We start from the raw sequence: 11,296 nt of genomic DNA, 5'->3' as shown, positions 1-11,296 counted from the left end.
GAAACTCTGTGTCAGCAGCGTTTTCATGGTGTGCAGTGAAACCCCAGGGCCCTGTCCCCAATGGCTGCCATGCACAAACAATGTCCCCATTGTCCCTTGCTCTGGCACTCTCCTAGAAACGCAGCCACTGTGCTGTGTTAATTAAACACAAAGCCTGCTCCCACTGCCCAGCTCTGCCAGCCACACTCAGCAGCCTCTGGGGCACCTGGGCTGCTTCAAGCTCAGCCTAAAGGGGTCCTGGGCTTGGCTCTGTGGGGCTCTGAAGGTTTGGTACCACACCATGGCCTGCTGCACAGAGCCCCTCGGTGCCACCAGGCTGCCACTCTGGCCAAGATGTGCCAGCCTGCTTGCTGGGGACAGCCTCAGATGTATTATCTGTGTGATGAGAGACTGCAGGGCCACTGCCATTGTTTTATTTGAATTGCAGAGATCTCAAAGAGCCCCAGTCCTCTGCCCTAATCCAGGGTATCTGGGATGCACAAATACAGAAACCCCAGGTGGGTCTTGCTCTTGCTAAGCTCCCCAGGAGCTCTGCTAGTTAAGTAGGTCAGTGCTTCAAACACACAGATGTACAACACAAGTCAGACAGGAGAGATGCAAACTGCAACATTAAGCCATCAAGTGGTCGTTAAAAACTTTATAAGGGCAATTAAACTATTACCATCCTTTCATATAGCAGTGGAAAGAAAAGTGGCAATTAGTTTCAGTTACAGCTTTGGAGTTCTGGACAAGCATCTTCAGATGCATTTTCGTTTTGGTCACCTGCTCTGTGCATCCATGACTGCACAGGCATCTGCCCCCACCCTGCAGATGAGCACCTGAGCTCTGTGTGATGGGACATGTGCATGCTCCCTGTCTGCAGCCTGTGCCCAGGGAGCTGCTGCTGTCACTTCCCCACCTTTTGCACACAAGTGCAGCAAAAAAAGTGCTGCCCCATCCAGTCCCTCCTCTTCAGCAATGAACCAGACAATTTTAATTCACTTGTTGCCACCCACTGCAAACCGCCCTCTACACTTATATGTTGTGCTGATGATTAATAAAAATAACTCCATACGGGTGAATCACAGGGGTGGCTTCATTCATTCGTTCAGTTTGTGACTCTGCAATCAAAATAAAAGGTGTTCCCCAAAGGCTCATTCCCAGGCACTGTCTGCATCCTTCCTGCAGGAAACAGCTCACTGACAGGGGGGAATACACATTAGTATTCATGGAGTTCACTTTAATACAGTTAGTATTTGCCAAATTCTGCAAACCCAGTAAAACCCTCATTGCAGCTCTAAAGACAAAGTCCTGTGCACAAAGTTTGGGCTGAGGTTGGGTGGGGTCTGGTTTTCTTGGGTTTTATTTATTTATTTTAGAGTAAAACAAAAGAGTTGAGAAAAAAGTTACCAAAATTTTTAGCCTTTGTTTTATTGAGTTACAACAAATGAGCAACAAGTTAGAAAAGTTGGATTTATTCAAACTCCCTACATCCTGTTTGTGCAGCACAATGAAAGGTGGGCAAGTTCTCCAACCCCTCAGAGGAACTCACTGGGCAGCTCTTGCACCCAGGCTCCTGCTCCCCTCCGCTCCCTCCTCACACATGCACAGACAGACATCCCCACACAAATCCAAATTAGCAGTATTTGAAAAAAAGTGCACTCAGGAACCTAAGAGTGATCTAAAAATTTAGTGGCAAGGGTTAATAAGAAAGTTCTGTTGTGCACTACAACGTCTAAAGCTGGAGGGCAGCTGCTGGTTATGGTGTCCATCACTGCACCAGCCAAAGAAACACAAATAAATTTGGATTATGAAGCATCTTCATTTCCTCATTCCAACCCCTCTGGGAGTTGGAATGCATGTTTAAACAAAAAGTGCTAAAAAAACCCCAAAACCAAACCAACGATCAAAAAAAGGCATTCTAGCCAAATCTTCAGAGACCCACAGCTGGGGCTGGTGAAAAGTGAAGTACAGGAGCTGGAGAAGACTTGCCTTGTAGGAGCATGGAAAAGCAGAGATTTAAATATTTCAATCAATAGCAGGTGGCCATAGAACAAAACAAAAAAGTCAAAACAACAAGAGAAAAAACAAAAACAACAAACCCCACTGCTCCAGAACATGTTTAACTGGTCTGAAATGTAAACTGGAGTGGGGATCTGGGCTCAGGTGTTGATCTGCACCAAGACAACTCCAAAAGATTGCAACTCTTTCTTAAAACACTTCAGGAAAAAAAATCTCCCTCCTCCACAAAAGACACTTCCCTCCCCCCAACCAACACAAAATTTCTCAATTGCATTATATGCAAGAATAACTTGCACCTATTAAAAAAATTAACAAAATTTTTATGTTGTACAAATCTGTTCCAGTAGAGGAAGAGGCTGGGCAGGAAAGTGGGTGGGAGAGAAACTAAGAGAAAACTATGTACAAGGACCCTTTCCTCTTTCTTTCCTCTCTTTTGTAATGCAGTAGTAGGACTTTGGCACTATCAACAATTCCATGGTGATGCTCCATGAGAATATTTCTTCCCACTGTGCCTCCACAAGCGCGGTTTGAGACTCAGAGTCACAACACACTCTCTCACCCAGGCAGGAAAATAGAGTTGTCTTCTATTTTCAGAGAGCATTTCCCCTTCAACATCAGGACAGTGCAGCTGAGGAGTACCCCTGCAAAAATCACAACAGCAGCAGATTATTTTTTAAAGCACTATGAACTGTTTGAGCTGTTAACTATGATGAGACCTGGTTCACATCCCGGCATATGTGGTAACCCTGTTTTGTGTTAACTGCACCCAAGGCCTTATCACAGCCTCACCTGGTAGGGTGCTGCATTTTTGCTGCATGTAACATCCAGCTAACAACCCCCTAGAGACTTCCAACAGGGATATATGGTCCAGCCTTGGCTCAGGCAGATTCTCACACTGACTCAAGTGATGCCTGCACGTGTTTGGAGCAACCACTTTGCAACCACAGGACAGACAGTGAACCAAGAAGACTTCAGCTCTTTCTCCCCCAGTAAATCCCCTCATAACACTCCATGTTTTACATGATTTTAGAAAATGATACAAACTAAAAGACAATGGAAGAAGTTGGATGTGCCTGTGCTCTGCAGAGCAGCTTCCTGGTTCTGCTGTCACTCCTGTACCTACATAAAGGCTGCACAACTGGACCAGAGATTAAAAGATGACCCCTCAAAACCCAACCTTCAAACAGGCACCAGTTCACACCTATCGCCAGTTCCTAGCAAAAAGCAAGGGCTCTCTGACAGGGATTATGCTCAGTTTTTCCACACTGAGGTGTGAACGTGCAAGAAGTGCAAACATCCTCTTCAGCCACCCTGCAAGCAGTGCTCACTGAAACCTGAGCTGACTGGTTATCTCACACCTCTCAGGGATGTTGCTACCTGCTCTGTTATTTCCCACAAAAGCAGTGGGCTCTCTCTATCTGGCATCTGCAATGCAGTCAAGCCCAGGGACAGCCACAGGCTTGCACCAACATCAAGGGGAAAAGTCCTTTCCCCACCCTTGAGACCTTCCCACACAGGCCCCTGTTCATCCTGACTCACTGGAAAATTTTAATTGCTGCACTGGGTTTTGCTTCTCCCTCTGAAATCCTTCATTATATTAGAGCTTGAGTCTCTAATGCATCTCACTCATTTCAGGGGAAAAACCATGTCCTCCCTACTTCAGCCTCATTCCCTCCAAGTTTTAGGGTGACCTGAATTCTGCAAAAAACACTGGTCAAGGTCAATCCCTTGCTGAGTTACTTCAGGATGCTGACTTGGAGCCCAGCACCAGTGGCAGACACTACTGTGAGCTTTCTAAATGAAACCCTAAACCCCAAGAAAAGTGAGAACTTGGGCAGGAAGTGAGAAACCCCAGTGATGTTCACTATTGGTGGTTTTGAACACTGAGGAACGCACTGGGTCCCTGGCCAGCAGGTCATCTGAGCTCCTGCAGCAGGGCAGAGGGGGCTGGAGATGCCAGGAGGACCCAGACCAGCTCTGATGCTCAATCATTGATGATCACGCATTCAGCAGATGCAATGGATCACTGCCTTCAGACTTTTTTCCTACTGTGCAACCTTCACACATGGTTTGACTTTGGCAAATCTCCACAGAGCAGTGGTCACAGCCACCAAGATCTGGGGTGTTCAGCCACCTCATTCCCACCATGAGCTACAGGCTCTGGTGCCCACATCTTGCAGGGCTCATGCTTAAAAAAGGAGGTCATGAAATAACTCCAAAAAAAGTTTACTGTGGAAAGGTGGTGATGGGGAAAAAAACCAGATCATTCTGAGAAAAAACAAAAGCTCTGATCTTGGGAAAACCCCACAGGGAGACAACACTAAAGAAAGCCAGCAGAACTGGCCCTCTCTGGTCCTGCTCTGCTGTCTGAGCTGTAGTTTGCTGTGTTTAACTCAGAACAGTTTCTGTTTGTCAGTTTGTGCACAGCAGGAGGACAAGGGACCCAGTTCTGACCTGTGCTGTGGGAAGGGAAGGCAGGAACCTCTCTGCTGATGGAAAGGGAGCTACAGCTCTCTCTTGACAGAGCAGCTGGGCCTCACTACAGGAGGGACACAAAGCTTCAAGACAGTCTCAGGACACTTCCAGAGATGGCTTTAGTGCACCCTGCAGCAGCCCCTCAGCATCTGGGAGGCCTGGTACCCTATGGGCACAGGTCTCCCAGCCTCACTGTTCAAGAAAGCTGACCTGCTCCATGGAATAAATCCAATTCTGCCAAAAGCTTCAGATACAGACTTTGGAACAGAGCCTCTCCTTAGTCCTGGGATGGCATTGCAGAGCCTGGCATGCATCCTGCTCTCACAAAGGCCCAGTCCCTTGTGAAATTCCCTCTAGCTGCAGCAGCAGCAGAATCTGTCAAACATGGATCAGTTTGGGAAAATCTCAGTTTTTTAAGGCATAAGGTCTGTGTAGGCTGTGACACAAATGCTCTCTAACAGTTCCAAAATCTCCTAAAGCTCCACACTGGAAAAGAGTGACTGAGATGGTCTGGAAGAGCTGAGGTTTTACAAAAGCCACACACGAATTCAGTCAAGAAGGGTATGGAGGTCAATTGTCAAAAACCATTCATTTTAGACCACGTAGATCAAGCTGGCAGCAACCCCAGGAGTATGCAAGGAGCAGCTCCTGCCTGGTGCATGGCTCAGCAGTGAGAGACTCACCCAGCAAGTGTAGCTGAGTGAGAGACAAGAGCAACCCCCTGTCAGCTCTTCATTCCACCTCTTACACGTGGTACCTGAGGAGCCTGTTAGGAAAAATCAAGCTTTTATGACAACTGACAGAAACAAGCTCTCTGTCAGGTCAGACAAAAGTCTCTGCTTTTGAGTCATACCCTGGATGTCACTCGGGATAACACCTTGTTAATTTAACACCAAAATTTTAGCTGAAAATTCCTAAGATTGGCTGCCCAATGAAAGCTTAGAAAAAGTAGTTGAGATTATTCCCCAAGTCCCATCAGTGTGGGGTATAAAGATTCCAAATTTTGTGTCACAATGGCTGTGGCAATGCCTCCATGTGTGCACCACAGAGCAGCACTTGCATTCCTCAGCTGAGACTTACAGGCAGAATACAGGAAAATTAAAGACTTTTTTAAGTCCCCAGACCAGCACACTGAGAAAGTGGCATGAAGCAGAGGACAAAAGGGCCCTCTGACCATTACTGCACACTCTGCAGCAGAACTCCTGCTCCAGTGCACCTTTTCTCAGCAGGTGTATTGAACACACAACAACCTGAAAGCTCCTCATGAAAATGATCACTCAGCAACCATTTAACTGAGATCAAAGTTCTTATAAAAATTCCTCTCTGATAACACTTGAGCACTTCCAGAGCCCTGAAGTTTTATAGTCAACACCTGTACCAGGGCACAGAGGCAGGAGGGTCACTCCATCCCTGGCACTGCTCACAAGCACAAAACCCAGGCTGCTGCAAGGAGCTGGTGCAGATCTTGGTTTCATAGTACAAGAGGTTTGTAAGGAACAGGGGTTTCAGGCAACTCCCCCTGCTCCTGCCTTCTTTTCTACTGCCCCTCTAAGCCCCTGATCTGATCCCTCTCCTCAGAATCAAAATTTGTAGCTGGAAGGGGGGAAAGTTCTGGAATAACAACCCAGAGAAAAAGAATCCCACAATGCATTTATTCCTCACACATTTGACTTTAAAAGGCAGATCAGATCCTGGCTCTCCCCTCTTATGTGGCTGCACAACAGTGGCACCCCAGTGTGCCTCTGGCTGATGTTCCCACATCCTTCTTCCTTTAATCCCTGCCTTTGACACACAGGTAACACCTGCTCCTCACATCCCTAATTACCAACTTTTCCAAGGATAATGCAAGACAGTGCCTTGCAATGCAGTCTGAATCTGTAAGATTTTGTTATAAAGGTGCTGTCATAACATTTCTCAAGATTAGCTAACAGAATTCACAGGTAAAAAAATACCACTGCAGGGTTGTTTTTTTTTCCTGAACTCAGAGAATGTCCAGGAGACTTTGGGACAATACTGCACAGGGAGAAAGTGGTGTGCTAGCCAGCAGGGCTCACTGCCAAAAACTGCACTTCTGCAACAGGTGCTTCAATCCAAGTACTGGTAGCTACAATAGCAGAAGTCTTAAAGACAAGTGTGCAGGCACTTCTATCAGTCCTGGCTTTTGTATTTATTTATTTATTTAAATTCTTATTTTTTAAAGAAATGCTAAAGTATATTTTACTCATTAGATGCCAGATAATTATCAATTTTCTCAAACAGGTTTCTCTCACTACAGTTTTTAATGCAGGATGCTGAGTTTTCTGTAGGATAAGCTCTAAAGTTGTGGTTTAAGGGAACTTCAGATTCAGGTATACTGAGCACAAAATGTTACAGGTTCCAGTGAACTCAATTCAATATGCAGGAATTACTGACAGTGCTTGTTCCAGATTTACACCTGTGCAGCTGTGATCAGAAACAGGCTTCAGCTCTCCAAATGACAAGTCCTTTTGCATTGGGAAAGATCATATAACCCCCCCATCCCCCCCTTAAAGCCAGGCCTTGCAGCTTGCTTTTAAATTCAAGATCCAGTGAAGAAGAGCTGCTAAACACCCACACAGCTTAGTCTGGGGCATTTCCTAAGCCTCTAGTGAGAGCAAGCAGAACAAAGCTAGACTGAAGAGAGTTCTCACTTGCAAGAGGAATAAAACACATTTGCATGAGCCACTTCAGTCCCACTTTTTTTTTTTTTGCTCACTTTTGCATAAAGAGGCATCTGTGTCCTAGGCCCTTCCCCCAGTGACCTTTTGTTTTCAGCATGGCAGGATGCTGCAAAGGAAGGACCTGAGATGCAAAAACAGGCACAGCCTCTGGTCAGTGATCTCTCAGCAAGGGGGTATTAGCAGCTAGTGTTACCTACTATTTCTTCGTGTGGCTCAGCTAGCATGTTTATTATGTAAAGTACATATAGGTTGTTTAAAGACAAAGTTTTAAGCTTTAATCACTTATTGAAAAAATAAAAAAGAATTTTGAAAACCTCCCTTATCCAGGACTTGACCCATAAGGAGACAAATAACAAGGCAAATGGCACTAACCCCTCCTCTATCATGCAGTTGGCTTTAATTTACAGCAGAATGGGTCTCCCTTTTGTTCAGGCATCCAGCAGGCAAAAAAGCATCCGGCAGGGATGGGCTCCAGGGATTTACACTGAACGGGGGCTACAGAATGCTGGAAGCACACCCTGCCAAAGGCAGGCTCAGAGCACCAGGGCACCCTCAGCATTACCTGTCTATACGTGGGAATTGTCTCCAGATATACTTTCAGAGTCCAAGTCTGGCAGCTCTTTGTGGCCCTCTGTGGGGGCTGTTTGGCTCCAGCTGTCCGTACAGTCCGAGGCAGCGTCGTCCTCGCCCACCGTCACCTCCACCCAGTTCACCTCTGCTGGCTCCTCGTTCTCCTCGCTGCCAGGACCCTCGTGGCTGTTGCTGCACTCCAGCCTCTCCACCCCCTCTGCCTGATTCCCCAGCAAGGAGTCCTTCAGTGGCTCACAGTCTCTTTTTGCTCTCACCACCGGTTTCCCCCCATTCTCTTCATTCAGTTTTTTATGCTCCTGGTAATGCTGCCGAGACACCTCATTACCATTCTTTGGACTCTCAATGTGTTTTGAGCTCTTTTTCTGGCTTTGCTTGTTGTGACCATCACCAGCACACTGCTGCTGATACTGGTCAATCCATTTAAGTGACCCTGTTCTCAGTGAAGACCGGTTTTCCTTGAACCAGCGAACTATTTCAGTTCTCGTGAGCCCAGTCTGAGATGCCAGCTGGTCATACTCCTGGGGTGATGGCCACTGGGTCCTTGCAAATGTGCTTTTCAACAGATGAATTTGCTCTTGTGTTTTCTTCAATGTGGTGGAAGACCCAGATAAAGCACCAGGGAGCTGAGAGCTGGTCAGAAGTTCTGCCTGACTTATTGCACCATTGGGAGTTCCCTGATCCTTAATTTTTCTGTATGATCCCATCGAGTCCAGGACAGCTTGCTCCATGCTGTCCCTTATTTTTCTCCTCTCAGAGAACCATGAATCTATCTCCCTCCTATTCAGCTTGGTCTCCACTCGAAGCCTGTCCAATTCTCCCTGGGTAGGAAAAGAGCATTTTAGGAAACTCTCCTCAAGGGCCCTAAGCTGCTCTTGAGTTTTCTCTTTGAATCTCTGGGGAGGAAGATCTGTGTAGGGGTGAAATGACCGGCCATGTCGACCAGCTGAAGGTGCTATTTGATCTTTCCCTAAAGCATCACCAGGAATTTGCACAATGCCCCTCTGACTTCTGTACCTGTGGTCACTGAACCACTTCTTGATCTCACTCCTGGAAAGCCCTGTTGCCTCTATAAGCCGGTAGACTTCTGCATCATCAGGAAACTGGCTTGCCATGAAACTGGCCTTCAGCTCTGCTATCTGCTCCTTGGTCTTTTTCCTCTCACTGGCTGGGGTCACTGGAACAGCAGTCACCTTGGCAGGAATCTCAGGCACCTGGACTACATGAGGACGCTTGGCCTCTGGGGCACTTGATAAGGTCTGTATTGTCCTCTTTTGGCCCTGGTTTGGGGCAACAGCAAGGGTAATTGGTGAACAGGAAACAGTTGAACCATTTGACACGGGAGTCAAAACCAGGCCAGTCTGGCCCAGTATCTGACAAGGCAAAGCTGTCTGGATGATGGGCTGTGGCATTTTTGCAGTTGCCAAAGGAGCTGGCAGGACAGTGATGGTCTGGGGAACTGCCTGGATAGTGCCATTGAACATCTTCTTCCTTGCTTCCTCCACTTCTTCAGGAGACCAACTTATACCGTGCTTCAAGCGCTGCGTAGCAAACCAGATTCGGATTTGTTCTTCAGGATGTTTGGATGCTGCCGTCAACCACGACAGCTCTGCTTGTGTTGGGTAAGGAAACTTATTAAAGGAGTTGATCATGGTTGCATTAGTGTCCAGTGCAGAGTTGTATTTGGTACTGTTCAGAGGGACTGGGACCTTGGGGACAAGGTTGATATTTGGTGGCAGCTGTACAGAGGGCATTACATGGGCTAACACATCATGGAGCAGGTCTCCATTTATACAGGCAATCGCTTCAGTGGCCTCAGTGATGATGCGGGGCAGAGCGCCATCCACGTGGTTTTCTGTAACTCCCTCCTCTGGCTTTTTAGATCCCTTCTTGGCTTCCCCTTTAGACTTTCCCAGCTTCATCACAGGTGCTTTATTTGCACTGACTCCCCCATGAAGTGAATCGTCACACTCTGGGTTCTCCAGCCCACTGCTGGTGACAGTGACATCGCTAGTGGCAGCCTCGATAGACTGCTCCAGGACAGTCTGATTATTGCGTTTAATTAACTTCAGTTTAAAGTTGGTCTCTCCCGGGTGGTACTTTGTGTTGTGGTCAGATAAAGAATCGTATTTTTTGGTTGTGAAGTTGCATTCAGCACAGACATACAGGGGGTTGAGAATGACATTTGGATGCTGGGTGTCAACGTGCTCTGTGAATTCATTTAGGTTTTGTGTCGAGTAAGGGCAGTACTTACACTCATAACCACCCTGGGGTTTCTTAGACTGATTTTCACCTGCGGGCTTCGCCTCCACCACCTCGCAGTCTTTGACTGAGTTTTCTGAAGGCCAGGTTTTTTTGGAGTCCTGCTGTGCTGCCCCGGTCCCTTTGTCTTTGGGAGCCTCTGCACCCTCGGCACCTTCCTGCTCCACGACCTCAGAGGTTCGCACCATACAGGGAGTTGTGGACTTTCTCTTGCTGGCCATGGCAGCTGCTGGCAGGGTGCTGCTGTCCCAGATGGTGGCTTCTTTTGACAGGGGGAGCAACGAACTCAGCAGATCTTGCAAACAGCTCCAAACTTCCCTGATTATTTGACTCTGTTTTGTTTAAAGACTTTCCATCCTGGCTGTGACCCTCAGCTTCGCCAGCAGACCCGTCAGCTGCATGACACCTGTGAAACAAAGCACATGTTGTTAGCCACTGATCAATAAAACACAGATTTAGCAGAAAGCCACAGCTCAAGGTGTGTGCATTTGCAAGGCATCTGCGTCAACATGCAACATTGAGTGCAACATTGTCAAACTCTTCTTCCTCCACATCATCATTTTAAGAGTCAACAATCTCCCCAAAAATGAGAAAAGTCATGGGTAATTTGCAATGAAGTGCACCACAGGAGGAAAATGACTGGAACAAATAAGATGAACAGACAGAGAATTTTAATTTCCACTAGACTCAATGTGTTTACTTAGGAAAAGAAGAAGATAGTACTATAAATACTGCATCTTTTTATAGAAGCTGCAATTCTATTAATTACTATTTTGAAGCCTGCAGATTTGAAATTGAGTGTGATTTATATTAAACTTAATTACTTCCCACTGTCACTTACCTTGTAAATATGACTACTAAATGATTATGGTTACTAATGATGGGTGATTTCTAAATAAAGCTATAGGATCTGCCTTGGTTGTAAAAGTAGTGGCAGAAAGAAGAGTTAATGTAAATCAACAACTTGCAAAGGTCTGTGTTTTGAGAAAAGGTGGGCTCAAAGAAACTGCAGCAGGAAACTACAGCAGATTTGTGGAGGCCTATCAAGTCTTTTCCAGATGAGAAGTTCCCTTAAAACACCATTTCTCACTCAACATTGACAGAAACAGCTATCAAAGGCCACAGAAGCCCTCAGATTCCTTTTAAACAGGGTCCCTTTCTGTGACCCCAGATAATGTCCCAACTTGTGCATGTCACTCCCTACAGAATTAAAAAAAAACCAAAACAAAACATTTTAAAGCTTTATTTTTAATGCTGAAGCACTTCTGAAA

At 46.4% G+C, this 11,296-nt stretch overlaps 1 protein-coding gene across 1 annotated transcript in view; it reads right to left on the bottom strand.

Annotated features, from left to right (window-relative positions):
* Positions 1-1,426: 1,426 nt before the first annotated feature.
* ZHX2 (zinc fingers and homeoboxes 2) overlaps positions 1,427-11,296 on the bottom strand; it is a 71,458-nt gene continuing 61,588 nt past the window's right edge. Inside the window, exons 3-4 of the mRNA XM_058807999.1 lie at positions 7,738-10,431; positions 1,427-2,642 (exon numbers count right to left, since the gene is read on the bottom strand). Coding sequence (XP_058663982.1) covers positions 7,742-10,246 — 2,505 coding nt within the window. The 5' untranslated portion in view covers positions 10,247-10,431 and the 3' untranslated portion in view covers positions 1,427-2,642; positions 7,738-7,741. The remainder of the gene's footprint in view (positions 2,643-7,737; positions 10,432-11,296) is intronic.

This window comes from Ammospiza caudacuta, chromosome 1 (genome assembly GCF_027887145.1).
Source record: "Ammospiza caudacuta isolate bAmmCau1 chromosome 1, bAmmCau1.pri, whole genome shotgun sequence".
NCBI classification, from domain to species: domain Eukaryota; kingdom Metazoa; phylum Chordata; class Aves; order Passeriformes; family Passerellidae; genus Ammospiza; species Ammospiza caudacuta.
Note: the sequence above shows the minus strand (reverse complement) of the source record. Positions and strands in the feature narration are given on the sequence as shown.